This window comes from Lepisosteus oculatus, chromosome 13, assembly GCF_040954835.1.
Source record: "Lepisosteus oculatus isolate fLepOcu1 chromosome 13, fLepOcu1.hap2, whole genome shotgun sequence".
Lineage (NCBI taxonomy): Eukaryota > Metazoa > Chordata > Actinopteri > Semionotiformes > Lepisosteidae > Lepisosteus > Lepisosteus oculatus.
In genome coordinates this window covers 28,540,875-28,557,640 of record NC_090708.1, presented here as the reverse complement: position 1 = coordinate 28,557,640, position 16,766 = coordinate 28,540,875, and the positions used below count along the sequence as shown (strand labels likewise).

Genomic DNA, 16,766 nt, shown 5'->3' with positions numbered 1-16,766 from the left:
ACGGAGGCCACTGGAGGCAACCAGATGTCTCTGAAAGTGCCATGTGATACACGGTGGGGCTGTTATGAAATCCCTGTGGTAACCTGGTCCAAGTATATTGTCCTACATCTACAACAAAAGCGAACCAATCTTGTACCTCTGAATGTAGAGGAACGGATCAGAATCCATTAGCCATGTTTATTACCGAAAACACCTAGTGCTCAGGTGTCAACAGTAGAAAAATAGTGGAGGGATCCACTACCAAGGGGGTGAAATGATTAATGTATTGATTCGCTTTTGAGTAATCAACTGTGAATCGCCATGCTCCACTGGCTTTTTTGACAGGCCATATTGGGCTGTTGCTTATACTATGTGTTTTTCGTACAATGCCTTAAGCTAATAGTTTTTGTACTACTGGTCGAACCCCTTCCTCTGCTTCTTTGTTGATTTTCTATGGCTTTGTGTACGGCGGGGAATTCCCAGTAAATGTGGCGGATTCCATGTCCAGAAGCCCACATACGTCCTTATCCTTAGTCCAAATTGAATGACCTTTCAGTTCATTTTCTGGTGGGACCAGATGTTTACATCCACCCTCTTCTCATGTACAGTTAATGTAACTCTTTGTAGATATTCCAGAGCATCCCACCCCAAAAGATCTGGGGTGGGTCCTACCCACATGAAAGCGTTAAATGTTACTCCTCCATCTCCTAGTCTAATCTTGAGGTTTTGAGTCTCTTTGAGTATTATTCGATTGCCCCCTACACCAGTGGCCCCCAGCTCCCTCCCTGTGAATATGACACCACACTGTTTTGCTGACTGTTCAGATAAACAAGACAACTGAGCCCCAGTGTCCCATAAAAGTAACATTTGAGTCCCATTAAATGTACACTGTAACTTGAGTTCCTTTTTACCCAGCTCCTGAGATAGATGTAGGGAGGCCACTAGGGGGAGTCCTAGTTTAAAAGATCCCTGATAGCATGCTTGTCTGCTTTACTCAGATCCTGTAATTATGAAAGCATGCTTTTTTGTTCCTCTCGATTTGAGGGATTGAATGGGGGATCGCAATCTTTTCCAGCCCTGCCTTCAATGGCCATTCGTTTTTCTGCAATTTTTTTGAAAATGTCCAAAACTTTTACAATAATGGCACCGACCTGTAATAATTTCCCCTTTTGGAATAAGTCAGGTGTTAGAGCCGGCTTCACCCTTCTGCATGGGGGGTGTCCACCCTGTTTGTATTGCACACACCTTAGCGTACATATTCCTTTCAATTTGTCATGCCATTTTAACTATCTCCTCAAACTGCTTGTTCGTATCTTGCCTTATTTTGGGCTCTTTCAGCTGGAGGGCTTTGGCTATATCAGGCATGAGGCCACTCAAATAAATCTGTATAATCACAGCAGAGGTGTCGCTATTCATGTCATCTGCATCACTAAGTCCCAAGCATTCCAGCTAGACTGCGACAAAGCGGTCAGTGAAATCAGCCACATCCTCGCTTTCTTTCTGCTGACAAGCAGAGATCTTTTTCCAATCTGTTTTTGGTGTGTAATTTCATTTAAGCCATCGGCAAACCCACTCCCATCTCCCTCCCCTGCCGTTATCCTTACACAATTGCTCTGACACATTTTCCCCCTGTCCTTCGGAGGATCATAGCAGCAGTCAGGGGAGTGATACCATAAGTATCTTTTAACTCCTGGATCGCACTCCAGGTTCGCTGCATTCTTAATTTCAGGTGCGGCACTTCTTTAGCCCACAGGTCAATATCTTCTGGTTTTGGATTTGATCGTATGGTGGGGTTAGGGAAGGTGGGTGCGAGAGCGGAGCCCCTCGACGGGGTGTGGGACGGAGTTTGGGTAACGCTGTCATCAGCAGCGGCGGCCCGTACTCTGTCAAGTCCTTTCCCACTTCGGGTGAGAGTACAGATCTACGGGCGCTGTCCCTCTGATAGGGAAGACCCTGATCCCTTTTATCACACTCATACCAAGTGTCATCCCAATCATACCCCTCCGTCTCCATATGGCCAATTTGAAAATGGATCCCAATTGTAGGAAAACCGGCCGTTCAGGGACGCCAAATATGTAATCATAGCCACTTATGGACGCCATAAATGTAACGTTGCCATAGCCAAAATGTAAATGTTAAGGCTCTCTGAAGGCACCAGTTCTGTAGGGTTTGGGCATTTACTGAGACAATTATTAATTGTAGCAGTAAATCACAAAGTTGATTCTTTTGATGGCTTTAGAATCCAACCATGCGACATAACTCAAACAACGCACACACACAGGTACTAATACACGAGGATACATTTATTAATACATGGAATATGCATATAAACCTAACAGATCTTATCGAGAGGGTTATCAGAATACAAAAGGTATATTCGGTCAGTTACAAAGAGTTACACATATCAAGAGGACATACGTTCAGTATATCATTCATTAAGACCGTTTCGTAAATGAACTTGGTTATAACTTCTACATTAGATACTCAAAACAAGTACATAACTCTTAGGAATTAAATTGATATCAACTGGTTGGGATAGCAATTGAATTCTCGAGCTGTAATGCATTGAAGTTGAATACTCATCCAATCTCTGGGGATTCAGATCTCCTGCGGGCACAAAGAAACAGTTGCAGGCTGTTGCTGTGCAATCCGCGCTCTCTGGCTCCGTGCCAGGCTGTGCTGTGCGGCTTGCGATGGTGCGCTGCTTATGCTCACTGTTGGCTTTAACTAGCAAAGTTTGTGCACAGGAGAAAAGATGACTGTGGGTCCCAGCAAGTCAGGAAGAGGACCGGTTCGTTCCTGATGAAGAGCTAGTTCTGAATAGTGATTCAGCTGTCCACAGTTCCGACCTGTTCGCGAGGCCTGCTGCTGGTGCTAACCTCGGGTGGATCCTCTGGTTATTCTCTGGCAACCTCCGCTCTAGACTCTTAGAACAAAGGAAACTTCTGGCACTCGGACACACTGCCCGTTCCGTGGTTGTCCGGGCTGAGTCTCAGGATGGTCAGGAGGCGCTCTGCGAGAATGTCCTGCCCTTGGGAGCCTTCTGCTCCTGGGCCGTCCTGCCCTGGAATTCTCCTTTGAATTCCCTTTAGAACAGTCCACAGAATCCTCTCCAGAATCTTACTGAATCTTACTGAATCTGAATCTCTCAGGCTCTCTGTGTTGCCTGTTTTTACCTGGAGGAACTTCAGCTCATTGATTAGCTGAAAGTTCCATGGGCATCAGAGTCCCACGTGGGTTACTCGGCCCTACCAGTCCCTGATTGGTTGATCAAGGTGAGATATGAGTCACTTACTCCTGACACTTAGGAATGCAGTCCAGATGTCCATCTGGCACTCCCTAGACAGATAGGCGCCAATGGGTGACCATTGATCATGATAGCCAGGCTTAGCTGGCTCCCCCTTAAATCAGGAACCTTAAATCAGCCTGCATGAATAGTTTCTCTGTGGCTGCACCACAGAGATGAACAGAGAAATGGGGCCTCATTTGGGAGCTCAGAAACACTTAATTCTGCCTTATTAATAAGCCTCGCCGCTACACAATCATTGTCTCCCCTGTGGGAGAGCAGGATATAATTTAGTGAATGGCTGTAACACATTAACCAGTGCAGTGCAACCAGGAATTAATTCTTCCTTCAGTCTCTGATTCTCCTGCACTGCCTCTTTTAACTTTTATTCCAACTCCTCTCTTGCAGCGAGTAAAATCTTACCTTTCTATTAAAAGTATTAAATGAAAGGTATCTTTCCTTTCATTTAATGCTTTTAGTTTTTTCCATAAGCTCCTTTTTTATCCCATTCTGATTTCTCTTTCATGTTTATCTACCACCGCAGGTGCCGGCCGAGCACCAGGGCTGTAGCTACTTCCTTGTACTTATGCCAATACTCATATGCTTTCTTACAGGCATCTTCGCCCAAAACTCACTCTGATAAACTTGGCTTCTTCCTATATTTTTCCTCCTTTCCGTCAACTTACACTTGTCCGATATGTAATCAGACACTTCTACCACTTTTTCAAACATCCAGTTAGCACACATGTTCGGTTTCTGAAGGTTTATTGTGTCGTGTGTGAGGTAACAGCTCATAGGTGGATGGTTTTACATGGAATTCCTGTGCATTGCTGCACTCATGCAACTAAGGGCGTCTGTTACCTCCAGATCCTAACATCTCTCAGAGTCTTAAGGGAGGACTTACACCGCCCTGTTCACAGGTAAGGAACAAGAATACAAGCAACTCTCTTTCCAGATCAGTAATTCACCATCCCCAGAACGCCAGCTATTCATGGATCTCAACATCCTTTAAATCCTGCTACTTAGTGCTTTGCTCTTTTATTATGAGATGTGCTTATGTTAGAGTGTTGTGCCTATGTGTACAGTATGTTCACTAAAAAGGAAAACACATAAAACGTACATATATTATCTACTCTCCTCCTGTTCCTTTTAAAACCCAAAAAAACACGCCACACCAATTCATGCACGATTAAGGCATAGCTCATCTCAGGACTCCTGTGCCCAATTAAGGCCAAACCAGTCCTGGATTATGTGTGCAATTAAGGCACAACTCAGCTTCAGAACCCTTTCTGCAATTAAGGCCGAAACCGGTTCTGAGATCTGCGAAAATGCACAAACCCATTCAAAAACTCCACGCACAATTAAGGCATACAGCAATTTTGAATGCCGTCCGCAATACCGTGGCTCGTCGTCTCCCAGAATTAATTCTGGGTTTACAGCCAACCACCCATTACACACACTGGTGTCTTTCCTGGGCCAGAGGAAACCAGAAACTCACGTTTACTCCATCATCTCGGGTGATCCTTGCAGGGAGTAGAGACTTCCCAATCGGTCAGACAAGAGAGTTGGGACTTTTAATAAAAGAGTAGACCTTACCTCTGAGTAGTGTGCACGCTGTCCGTCTCTCCTGCTGATGGAAAGCCCTGCACCTTCTGAAAAATCCTGTTCGTGACGCCAAACATTGTTGTAAAAGACAAATAAGTTCTGGATCCCGAGATGAAGTTTAACCAGATGTGTTTTATTGCATGCAAGGAACAATAAGACCAAAGTATTGTTCGAAATACCACGGTAATGGGGAGGTCACGGTGTCAGGACAGTTCCCAGACCTTGACAAATCTTAATAATCAGTTTTAGATTTCCTTACTTGGGGGGGGTTTCTAGCTGGCATCTAGAATCCTTATCAGTTATCCCCTTTCCTGCCATAACTCTAAGCCTGGAATGTATTGTATCACAAGAAGTCCAGTCCTTGTTCAGATATATATTTCTTCAGCTTCATTACTCTGCTCTCCTACCCACTGTTAGCTGATGTGTGGTGAGCGTTCTGGTGCACTATGGCAGCCGTTGCATCATCCAGGTGGATGCTGCACATTGGTGGTGGTGGAGGGGAGTCTCCATTACCTATAAAGCGCTTTGAGTGGAGTGTTCAGAAAAGCGCTATATAAATGTAAGCAAGTATTATTATTATTATTATTATTATTGTTGTTGTTGTTGTTGTTATTATGTAGGGTCGTGGGGGTAATGGTGCCAATCCAATGGCTATTCTGGCAAGCAAGGGACACAAGGCAGGACAGGATGCTAATAAGAAGAACTGCTTTAAACATTATGAACAGATTACAAAGAGATTCTACAAAGACTGAGAGGTAGGCAGTTAAGTTATATAAATTATATCTCCACCCTGCATTAACAAATGCTATAAACACGGTACTCTTTCTTGTCTTTGTACAACGAATGCAGTGGAATAATAGTTATTTTTTATCTTCACACTTAATCCTGAAAATTCATGCCATTTTCTAAGACAAGTATAAAAAATAACACCTGGAGCCATTATAAAAGGGTATTTATTGAACAAATGAAAGCACAGATGGGTTATTTGGAATTCTAAAAGTTTGCCTTTATTATTATTTAAGTAAAATGAAATTATGAATGTTGGTACAGGAAGGACAAATCAAAAGAAGTATAAATAACAGGGCAACAGATGTCATGTTTCTTTTCCATTCTATACTTAATTTTTCTATGTCCGTACATGAGCTGGACATTGTCAAGTTAATGTTTAAATTTTGTTTAAATTATATTACTCCCTATCAAATTAATATCTTTCATTACTGTTTATTATTAACTTTGATTTCAAATGCAATTGCTTGTTAGGAATGCCCTAAAACAATATATATATATAATGTTTATATACCGTGTAATGTGTATTGTTAAAGCTTTAGGTGACTGAGAAGTGTCTCTTAGATTTTAGATACAGTTTGTGGCACTTGGCCAAGTTTCCCTTGGTTTACCAAGTTTAATTTGTGCATTAATGATTGGTAATGAGTAGTTTAGTAACACAGAATATAAGATCACATTAACAACAAAGGAAGGAGCAGAATAAGAAGAGGACAGGAATTGAGAGAACAGAGACAAGTCAAGATGAGTTGGGACTTAAAGCTTGCACCAGGCGAGAGCCCTTACTTCATGATAATCCAAACAAAACCTTGTTTAATAGAGCTTGCTCTTCTGTGTTTTTAGGGAACTTGAGTTTTCTGGGTAAAATATATCTTCTAAACCTTGGTTAGAAATGTCTTTCCTGATTGTGGGTGCAATGGGTATGGGTCCTAATGCTCCATTATAGTGTAGCATAGTATTGTCTACTGACTGGTGGGTCCTACTGCCCTACTATTGGAAACACACAGAGGCTTAATAGTGCACAAAATAATAGTGACAGTCCGTGAGACAGTGAGCGGGGGAGACAAAAAATAGCATCCAAATCCAAACAGGTCCAACACTACAGTATAGTGTAGTGAAGTATAGTATAGTCTACACACTGGTGATAGTGGAGGGGAGTCACTATTACCTGCAAAGTGCTTTGAGTAACTATATATGTAGAACACCATATACGTGTAGGGAATTATTAATATTATTTTGAAGTGTGAGTTCTACTTGTCAGAGGTAATGATCCTGGGATTTGTATTTCTCCTCCCAAGGCCTCCAGATAGATTCCCAGTAGGTTTCAATGGTACAAAACTGGCCCACTCCAATCTCACTTAACTGTATAACCCCATCTTGGGCAGATGTGCAGTACAGCATGAATTTGCAGTTCACCATACTTTTCATTTCCATAAACAATTTTTTTTTATTAGTTCACAAAGTATGAGACATGTAAGTGATCCAATATCCTTTTAATACGACTATAATGTTTTTTTCAGAGCAGTGAAACTATTTTCTAATAAAGCAACAAATTAATGAGAGTTCGCAATTCTATACCTGCATGCATGTGAATTTCATTATTTCAACAAAATTATAACAGCATGACAAACTTTATATGAAAAGAAAAAAGACAAAATTAGCTTCACAACAGTACATTTGGGCCAAAGAGACAACACAATCTTTTCTATAAGAGCCTCTATCTGGCAAAACAGTTCAAAGAAGTCAAAAAAGTAAAATCTAGCTTAAATATATAAAAATCACAAACTCCTTGCTGTGTCACTGCTAAAAGTCACAAGAGACTTTTACAAGAGACACAAATCAACTTGGACAAATAAAATTTAGACAGATATAGAAAAATGAAAATGGCTGACATAAAAATCAGGGGTCCTTACGACATTTTCAAATTGACTGCCTTTAGAAACCTGATCTAATAATAATCTGACCATTCAGAGACCTGGTAGAGGTTCATGGGCATCCTGAGCCTTTGCCAAGATTTTTCTGTTCTTTTTATTTTTGCCTGTCAAGCAAATGAAGATCACAAAGACTCTTGTCACACCAACATTCTTTATTACAGCCTAAACACTATTAATAGCACCTCTACTACTGCCGGCAGCCAATGCAATAGTAATAATAATGGATTTTTATTTTCTTTTGTTTTGGAAGGCATTGAAACATTCCAAGTGCTGCTTTCAAAAAACATGCAGAGTTTTTTTAGTATTTGTGCAATCAGTCTCAATTTTTTATTCGAAGTAGTAGTTATATTGGAGAAGACATACTGTATAAGGACATCCAAGAATAAATCAATGTACAGTATATTATTGATAATTAATCCTTAAATCATAGCCTGCTGCAACCATGACTGCTGTTGCTGGTTCCTATTTTCCTCCCAATATGTCTGGAAGGCGCCCAGGCTGGACATCATCTGAGTTGGATGCTGCATCACTGCCACAGCTCCAAGAGGGACATCATGGATATAGCTATCCTTTAGGAGGATTTTGCTGGTCTACAAAGAGTACTGACTCTGAATGGATTACTGACATACAGAAGACATGATGGATGGATCAATACCTTTATTCATTTTTTCCTTTTTTTGAAATTGTATGTTAGCATGTCCAAAGGGGTTGGGCAGCCAGTTGACCTTGAACCCCTAGAGTTTTTGGTTCCTCTCCTCCATTGTCTTCTGGTCTTTTCTGTTCTGTATTCACAACATGTATGGTCACTTTGTTTAAGTGCCTTGGGGCAATTGAATTCAGACATCCAGGGTGGACAGCTGAGTCTTAGGTGTATTCTCATAAATTATATCCCCATAGTCCAGGAGACTCAACAGTAACTCAGATATGCTTGTCTTTCTAATGTTCATTGTAAACATGCTTTAGACCTATGCAGTATCCCAAGCTTATAATAAAAGTTTCTGAAGATACTGTATTTCATAAAACTTTATTCAGAGTCATCCTGAAACCCAAAGTATTCTATACAATCAAGCTTTTCAATTACAGATTTCACATCTCTCCTCTAGACAGCCTACCATTTTCTATTATTGATTAGGTTCTATTATTTCTCGGTGTGTCTTGTTTGTATTTTGGTTTAAAAGATTTGCATCTTCGTAGTTTCTGGCTCAGTTTTCGAATATGGATGTCTAAAGGCCCACCTACCTCCAGGCTTGGATGAAGCCTCAGCGCATATGCCTTCATCCCATACATCCTGACCTCTGAGCCCGGGGCTTGGAGCACCTTCCCAGGGATTTGGTTGCCTTGGCATTTTCCCCATGCACTGGATCACTACAGTCGCCACCCACTATCTGTCAATCTGTCGTACCCCTGCTGTTTATTCCCCTGATGTCCTTCTTCAGACTCTTCTGGATTTTACCATCACACATAGGGTCTTTATTACACACTTCACGGGAGTCTGACCAGGCTCCCGTGACATTCAAGTCCTTTACCATTAGTTGTATAAATAATAAAAGCAGTTCTCACCCTTTGTCTTGTACCAAATACCATGATATAAGGTTTTGTTCCTTATTTCAAATCAAATTATTTACCCATAACCACTAATGCACTAAATTAAAGCCAGTTTGTAAAGAAACTTGTATATGTGACAAATTTGAGCTAGAGGTGTGTAGAGGCGAGGCTTATTAATAAGACAGAATTAAGTGTTGCTGTGCTTTCCCAAATGAGGCCTCATCTCTCTGTACATCTCTGTGGTGCAGCCACAGAGAAGCTATTCATGCAGGCTGATTTAAAGATGTTTTCTTTTGATAAGGGACAGCTCCCAAAGGGGGATGCACTTAGCTAAGCCTGGCTATCATGATCAATGGTCATCCATTAGCGCCTATCTGTCTAGGGAGTGCCAGATGGACATCTGGACTGCATTCCTAACTGTCAGGAGTAAGTAACTCATATCTCACCTTGATCAACCAATCAGGGACTGGTAGGGCCGAGTAACCCCACGTGGGACTCTGATGCCCATGGAACTTTCAGCCAATGAACGAGCTAAAGTTCCTCCAGGTAAAAACAGGCAACACAGAGGGCCTGAGAGAATTCTGTGGACAATTCTAAAGGGAATTCAAAGGAGAATTCCAGGGCAGGACGGCCCAGGAGCAGAAGGCTCCCAAGGGCAGGACATTCTCGCAGCGCGCCTCCTGACCATCCTGAGACTCAGCCCGGACAACCACGGAATGGCCAGTGTGTCCGAGTGCCAGAACTTTCCTTTGTTCTAAGAGTCTAGAGCGGAGGTTGCCAGAGAGTAACCAGAGGATCCACCCGAGTTTAGCACCAGCAGCAGGCCTCATGAACAGGTCAGAACTGTGGACAGCTGAATCACTATTCAGAACTAGCTATTCATCAGGAACGAACCGGTCCTCTTCCTGACTTGCTGGGACCCACAGTCATCTTTTCTCCTGTGCACAAACTTTGCTAGTTAAAGCCAACACTAACTAGCCGGTCAGTGAGCATCAGCAGCACACCGTCGCAAGCCGCACAGCACAGCCTGGCACCGAGCCAGAGAGCGCGGATTGGACAGCAACAAGCCTGCAACTGTTTCTTTGAGTCCGCAGGAGATCTGAATCCCCAGAGATTGGATGAGTATTCAACTTCACTGCATTACTGCTCGAGAATTCAATTGTTGTCCCAACGTGTTGATATCAATTTAATTCCTAAGAGTTATGTACTTGTTTTGAGTATCTAATGTAGAAGTTATCACCAAGTTCATTTATGAAACGGTCTAAATGAATGATATACTGAACGTATGTCCTCTTGATATGTGTAACACTTTGTAACTGACTGAATATATACCTTTTTTATTCTGATAACCCTCTCTATAAGATCTGTTAGGTTTATATGCATATTCTATGTATTAATAAATGTATCCTCGTGCATTAGTACCTGTATATGTGCGTTGTTTGAGTTATATCACATGGTTGGATTCTAAAGCCATCAAAAGAATCAATTTTGTGATTTACTGCTACAATTAATAATGTCCCAGTAAATGCCCAAACCCTACAGAACTGGTGCCTTCAGAGAGCACATTACAGGTGTAAAGTATCCCTGCATATAATTGAACACTAGATTTTTAATGTAATAGGGATTACTCATTTAAAATAAAGAAAAGGACCTAAAACTGAACAGTGTGGGACAGCTTTGTATAAAACAAGAACATTTTGATTCATACCCATCAATAATTACAGACTGTTACCTGTTAAAGAGGTATGCATTAAACCAAACCAAACATCTCTGGGAAAATATACAATATTTTTTAACTTTCTTTAAAGTATATTATGATGAACTAAATATAAAGCTTTTGAAAAGTTGATAAATTTAACTCCTATTAATTTATTTTCATTAGAAGAGGAATAGATGGTATTGGCTAATTTCAATGCATTTGGTAATTTGTGCCATAGTGGTTGAATAGTTTGGTCAGAAACCAGAATTTAATGGTGATAATAAATTAAAATAATCAGATAAATGGGAATGTATTATTTTTTTTTAAAAAAAGAACTTCATGTTTATACATATTACTGACATCAGTCTATAATTATTTATCTATTAATTATTATTATCACAAGAGTTACCACCTTTGTAAAATGAAGTCACTTGTAGCAGTGTGATTCTCAAACTGTGGTGCATGGAGCACCCCAGGTGGTACGCCAGATGAACCTGGAAATTTGTTGTGTGCACTGCTAAATTGGGATAAGTTTTCATATTTTCTATTTAAATAAAACTAGCTTTTGTGTCAAAAAGGCAGCCTACATACTTAGCTACATCGATATAGCATGTGCTAATGGGTTACTATGTAATTCTATACCATTATATAGGAATGCGTGCTACAAATGTAAGTGACCAATTGTATTTAAAAAAAGTTATCTTCAGCAAATAGGGAGGTAGGAGAACGTGTGTGAATTTGGAACACTGCCAATCTTGTGAGCACAGGAAAGCGTGATAGATAACAGAAAAATATTTAGGGACTGCTCTAGGTTAATTTGAGAAAAATACACAGAGCTTCTCTGTGTTTCACTCCCATGCGCATGAAATAAAAACTTCTTTTAACTTCCAAGATGGACTCTTGAAATGGGAACGGAGAAAAATATAAGCTTGCAGATTGCTAAAGCAGGTAAGCCCCACACTATTGGTGAAGAACTTTGTATTACATAACTTTTATTACATATTAAACCCTGAGGTTTGACTGTGCATTATTCCACTGGCTTACAGTTTTTTAACTCTCTTTAGGAAATAGAGTGCCAGTGTGGAATCAATCTGTGGAAAGTATTCAAGGGTTGACTTTGAGGTGAGATTAGCTAGATGAAAAAAGGAAAAAAATATTATCTTTCCTATGAGGAATTCAGCAACTAAACTGTATGGCTTCTGGCAAGCATCTAATGAACAACCACACCAGGCACATGAACATTTAATATAGGGCTCTCAATAAGAGACACCCGTGGTGTTAATACAAAAATGCATTCACACACAGTTGTCAGAATGGAAAGATCCTTTAGTGGTGAACAGCAGTATCACAACAACAAAAGTACATTTTCACCACTGTGTCACAATTAGTACACTAATCAAGGATAAAACAGCAATAGCACAGGATAAATTAAAAAAAGGCAGCAGACGAAGACAAAGAGTGGAGGAAGGAGACAGACAAGGAGAGAGAGAGAAACAGAGGACAAGAAAAAGAGAGAAAAAATAACATCACCATCACCCTCTTCTTCTTTAAAGCTTGTGCCATGCAAAAAGGTTTTCACTCTTTTTGGCTTTTTAAAGTGTGTTTCTAATTACTGGGGGTAGAATTCTGGATTTCCAGGTTTGTAAGACTTAGGTCTGTGAAATGTATACATTTAATATTGTGTTGTGTAATTGTTATTTTATTGTTAAAACAATTACACAATTTAGGACATTTATTTGTCATTTAAGGACATTAGCTTTATTTTGCCGAAATCAAATCAAGCAACAACAAAATAACAGTAAGGCAGACAGTATACAGTATAATTATCTAGCTAATTGTCTAACTCGGACTCCATCAGGCCTCCGTCTTGTCACCACTCCTGTTTGTGGTGTTCATGGACAGGATATCAAGGCACAGCTGAGGATATGAGGGTGTCTGGTGGGGGGTTTTACTAAGGGTGGCATTTCTGCTATTTGCAGATGATGTTGTCCTTTTGGTATCATCTGACTTTGACCTTTGGCTTGCACTTGAGCGATTTGCTGCCGAGTGTGAAGCAGCTGGGATGAGAATCAGCACCTCCAAGACTGAGGTCATGGTTCTCTTCTGGAAATGAGTGGATTGCTCTCTCCAGGTGAGTAAAAAATAAGTCTCAGCAATGCAATGAAAATAAAGACTTACATGTAGAAACTTTAACAGCAAAAAGTCTCAACATTTCCTGTCTGTATCCTATTATTTATGGGTGGAAACGTTACTTCTGATGAAGACTGAAATAAATTTGATCTCAGTTTAATGTAAAAATCATTACATCTTATTTTTTCTGAGAAATTGAACCAAGAAATTGATTTGGGTCTTTAAAATTTCTTGAGAAAACAGTGTTAAAACAGAATGACAATGTCTTCTTGGACAACTTGCTGCTATTTTATTTAGTAATAATCCTGGATCCTTTCACCTTGAGAGGGGGAAGACCCTTCTCTTTTTCAGGGTTTTAATTAAACTGTTCCTGATCTCTTTGGTCTGCAAACAATAGATGATGGGGTTCATGAGGGGAGGGAAGACATTCTGAAATACTGCTGCCATGATGCGCAAATCTGCTGAAGCTCCAGGTACCCTGTAGGAGATGTAGACACAGGTTGCTGTGAGAAAAAAGACAGAGATGACCAGCAGGTGTGATGTGCAGGTGGAGAAAGCTTTGCTCTTCCCCTCAGAGGTGGAGATCTGCAGCACAGACTTAATGATCATCACATAGGAGAGCAGGATCAGGAACAGAGGGATGAGAAGCACACACAACGCTATGGTCAATCCCAGAATGCTGTTGATGACAACATTCGCACATGCTAATCTGAGAACTGAGGAATGATCACACCAGCAGTGGAGAATTTTGTCAGGTCCACAGAAGGGGAGCCTCACAGCAAGTATCGTAGGAATAATCAACGAAAGAAATCCACCAATGCAGCACCACACAACATGTCTAATGGCCAGGCTGTTTGTAATTTTACTGTGGTAGTGCAGTGGCTTACAGATTGCTAGGTATCTGTCGTAAGCCATAACTGTGAGAAGAAATCCTTCAGCTATACCCAAACTCATGAAAAGGAACATCTGGATAAAACAGGAATCAAATGAAATTAAGTTTGAATCAAACATGAATATAGCTAACATTTTAGGAACAGTGATGGAGGGGAAAGAAATATCAAAAATTGCTAGACTGCAGATCAATAAATACATGGGAGTGTGAAGAGATTCATCAAAGACAAATATGAGTATGATCAACAGGTTTCCCAGTACAATGATGATGTAAGCTACCAGGAATACAAAAAAGAGGATGGTTTTGCTCCCCTGGTCTTGTAGTCCAGGAAAACCGACGATTATGAATTCTGTGACTGATGATCCTGTGTGGTTAGTAGCAGACATCACTGCCTTTTAAAACAAATTCCATTGAGGAAACAAGAAATCCTGTGAAAATAGTAACAAAATTAAAAAAAAATAAAACTTGAAGAGATGCAGACAAATTATTTTTAAACCAATGATAAATTGAAATAAATTCATATCCCTAAATATCATATTTTCTAAGAAAAGGTCACATTCATTCTCTATGAATACAATTCATATCCTTCTTAGTTTTTAAGTAAGATTTAGACTGAGTATAAGTCAATCTAGTAAATATTAGCAACATGAGAATCATCAATTATAAAAATAATCAAAAGCTACATTTATACCTGTGAATAAGGTCAATGGTTTAATTTCTGTAGAATTCATGTCCAGTACAAAAAGCTGTATGTATCAAATAACTGTGGGTGACTGTTACCTTGTATTAGGTTGTTTATTCAAATAAAACAATTGAATTTGCTCTAAATGCTCCTTATCTGCTTTCAACACTTAAAAACAGTGTAAGTTTTTGATTTAGCTAAAGATTTTAGTAGTTTTCCAAACAAAAAAAAATAATGCCTTGTAATTAAGGAACTACAATGTATATAGTCTTTCAAAATGTGTGAAAAAGTATACTTAGTCACATTGGCAAGACAATCTTATTGTTCATCTGAACACATATGCGACTCATTTTATATTTCTGTGCCTGAAATATAAAATATATTTCCCCTAGTACAGTACGCGATAAACTGACTAAGCCAATTATAATCTTACCTTGATGCAGATCTCAGAAAATCAGGAGAGGAAATGCAATCAACACTGAGAGTGAAAATTTTTTATCATGCTTTCTGGTCCTGGGAGGCATGATCAAGTGAGTTCATAGTGTGCTAAAAGAGGAAATTACATCTATCCAGAGGATCTCTTACAGCCCCAGAGCAGACCCTGCCAATCAATTTGTGCTGCTACTTGCTGCTTTCTAACTAATTTTTACCTACATTCTACTATTAGGCAGGTTTGGACAAGGACATAGGCCTCTTGAATGCATTAATTTGTATATTTGTGTTTTTGCAAGGGGTATAAAAAAAATGTTATTTGAACAAAATTAAAATAAGTAAGTTAGTACAAGAACAAAATTATCATCTCTTAGCGATACTGTTGTATTTGGTAAAAAAAAGCTGTTACTGTGACTTGATTATTTTGCTACTTAATTTAATAATTTTATTACAATAGTGAGACAGTATTTTAATATACTTTCAATAATTTAGTTCTAGGCGAATGTAATAATAGTTCTATCTGCTTTGCAATAGTGGATTTTCCTTTAAAAAAGAGTTGGCCTCTGTTGGCCTTTTTTTCAAAACGTGTCTCATTGTCCCATTTATTTCGTCCCATCTTAGGTTTGTGTCTATGAGTCCAGTCCCAAGTACTTGTAGTCATTGACAATGTCTGCAATTTGACTGTTAATTACAGTAAGTTTGAAGTGTCTTCAATATTTCTTAAAATAATAGTGTAACATGTCTCCAAATCTTTGAGCTGACGTTGCCATTAACTGCAACGGAGAAATACTCCAACCAGCGCGTTGCTCCGCCTGTCGTCGGAGGTGGGGGGGGAGAACAAAGTAATGTAGCCAATTCATATAGGGGGATTATTTGGCCAGGACACCCCTACTCTTTTCAAGAAGCACCCTGGGGTTTTCAATGACCACAGAGAGTCAAGTTTTACATCTCAGTTTATTTACAGTATAATGTCCCCATCACTATACTGGGGCATTAGGACCCACCTGGACCACAGGATGAGCACCCCCTGCTGGCCCTACTAACACCTCTTCCAGCAGCAGCCTTAGTTTTCCCAGGAGGTCTCCCATCCAGGTACTGACCAGGCTCACACCTGCTTAGCTTCAGTGGGTTGCCAGTTGTGAGTTGCAAGGTGATACAGATGCAGCCATTCAAAATGGGTGAGGTATTTCACGGCATACCGCGACACGCCCACCGGGGTATCACGCGGTATCACGTGTCACGTGACTAGCTATCCGGCGTCGCCTTGTAAAACCGCCAGGGGGAGCTTAACCTCTCATGTACAGCATTCGAGCCTTTAATTTTGAACTGTGTATTACAGCATGTTAATCATCAGTCATTCAAGTGTTGGTATATTTTATGAAAGCAAGATTGCTCAGTTGGACAAAAGTACACAACCTACCTTTATCAGAAATATTTATGCATCAAAGCCTTTACTGAAGATATTACTAATAGTATTAATAATGGATGACTTTGGACAAGCTGTATACTCAAAGTATAATTTCTTTAGCACATTTGTACAAGCACTTGGAATCTGTCCAAGCCATACTTTGTCAGGCATTTTGTTTTACTTCAACGGGGCATAAAAACTTCCTTGCTTTTAACAGGGCGTTTCATAATTTCTAGCTACGAGAATGATTTAAAATGCGACACCTATCATTCAACTAGAGCTTAAAATATCACAAGGAAAAATACACACCGGTATTCCATTTCTCCCTAAACATTGTAAGCTTCGAAGTCTTTAACTAACGTGATACCGGAGTCAACAAGCATACTTTTAG

General features: G+C 39.9%; 1 protein-coding gene across 1 annotated transcript; it reads right to left on the bottom strand.

Moving 5' to 3' along the window:
- Positions 1 to 13,251: 13,251 nt before the first annotated feature.
- LOC102682730 (olfactory receptor 6N1-like) lies at positions 13,252 to 13,935 on the bottom strand. The gene has a single exon (XM_006638067.2). It carries the CDS (start codon positions 13,925 to 13,927, stop codon positions 13,277 to 13,279), a length of 651 nt encoding a protein of 216 aa, XP_006638130.2. The 5' UTR covers positions 13,928 to 13,935; the 3' UTR covers positions 13,252 to 13,276.
- Between the last annotated feature and the right edge of the window lie 2,831 nt (positions 13,936 to 16,766).

Coding starts and splice junctions, on each gene's coding strand:
- LOC102682730 (XM_006638067.2), bottom strand. CDS start 13,927: ATGTTCCTTTTCATGAGTTTGGGTATAGCTGAAGGATTTCTTCTCACA.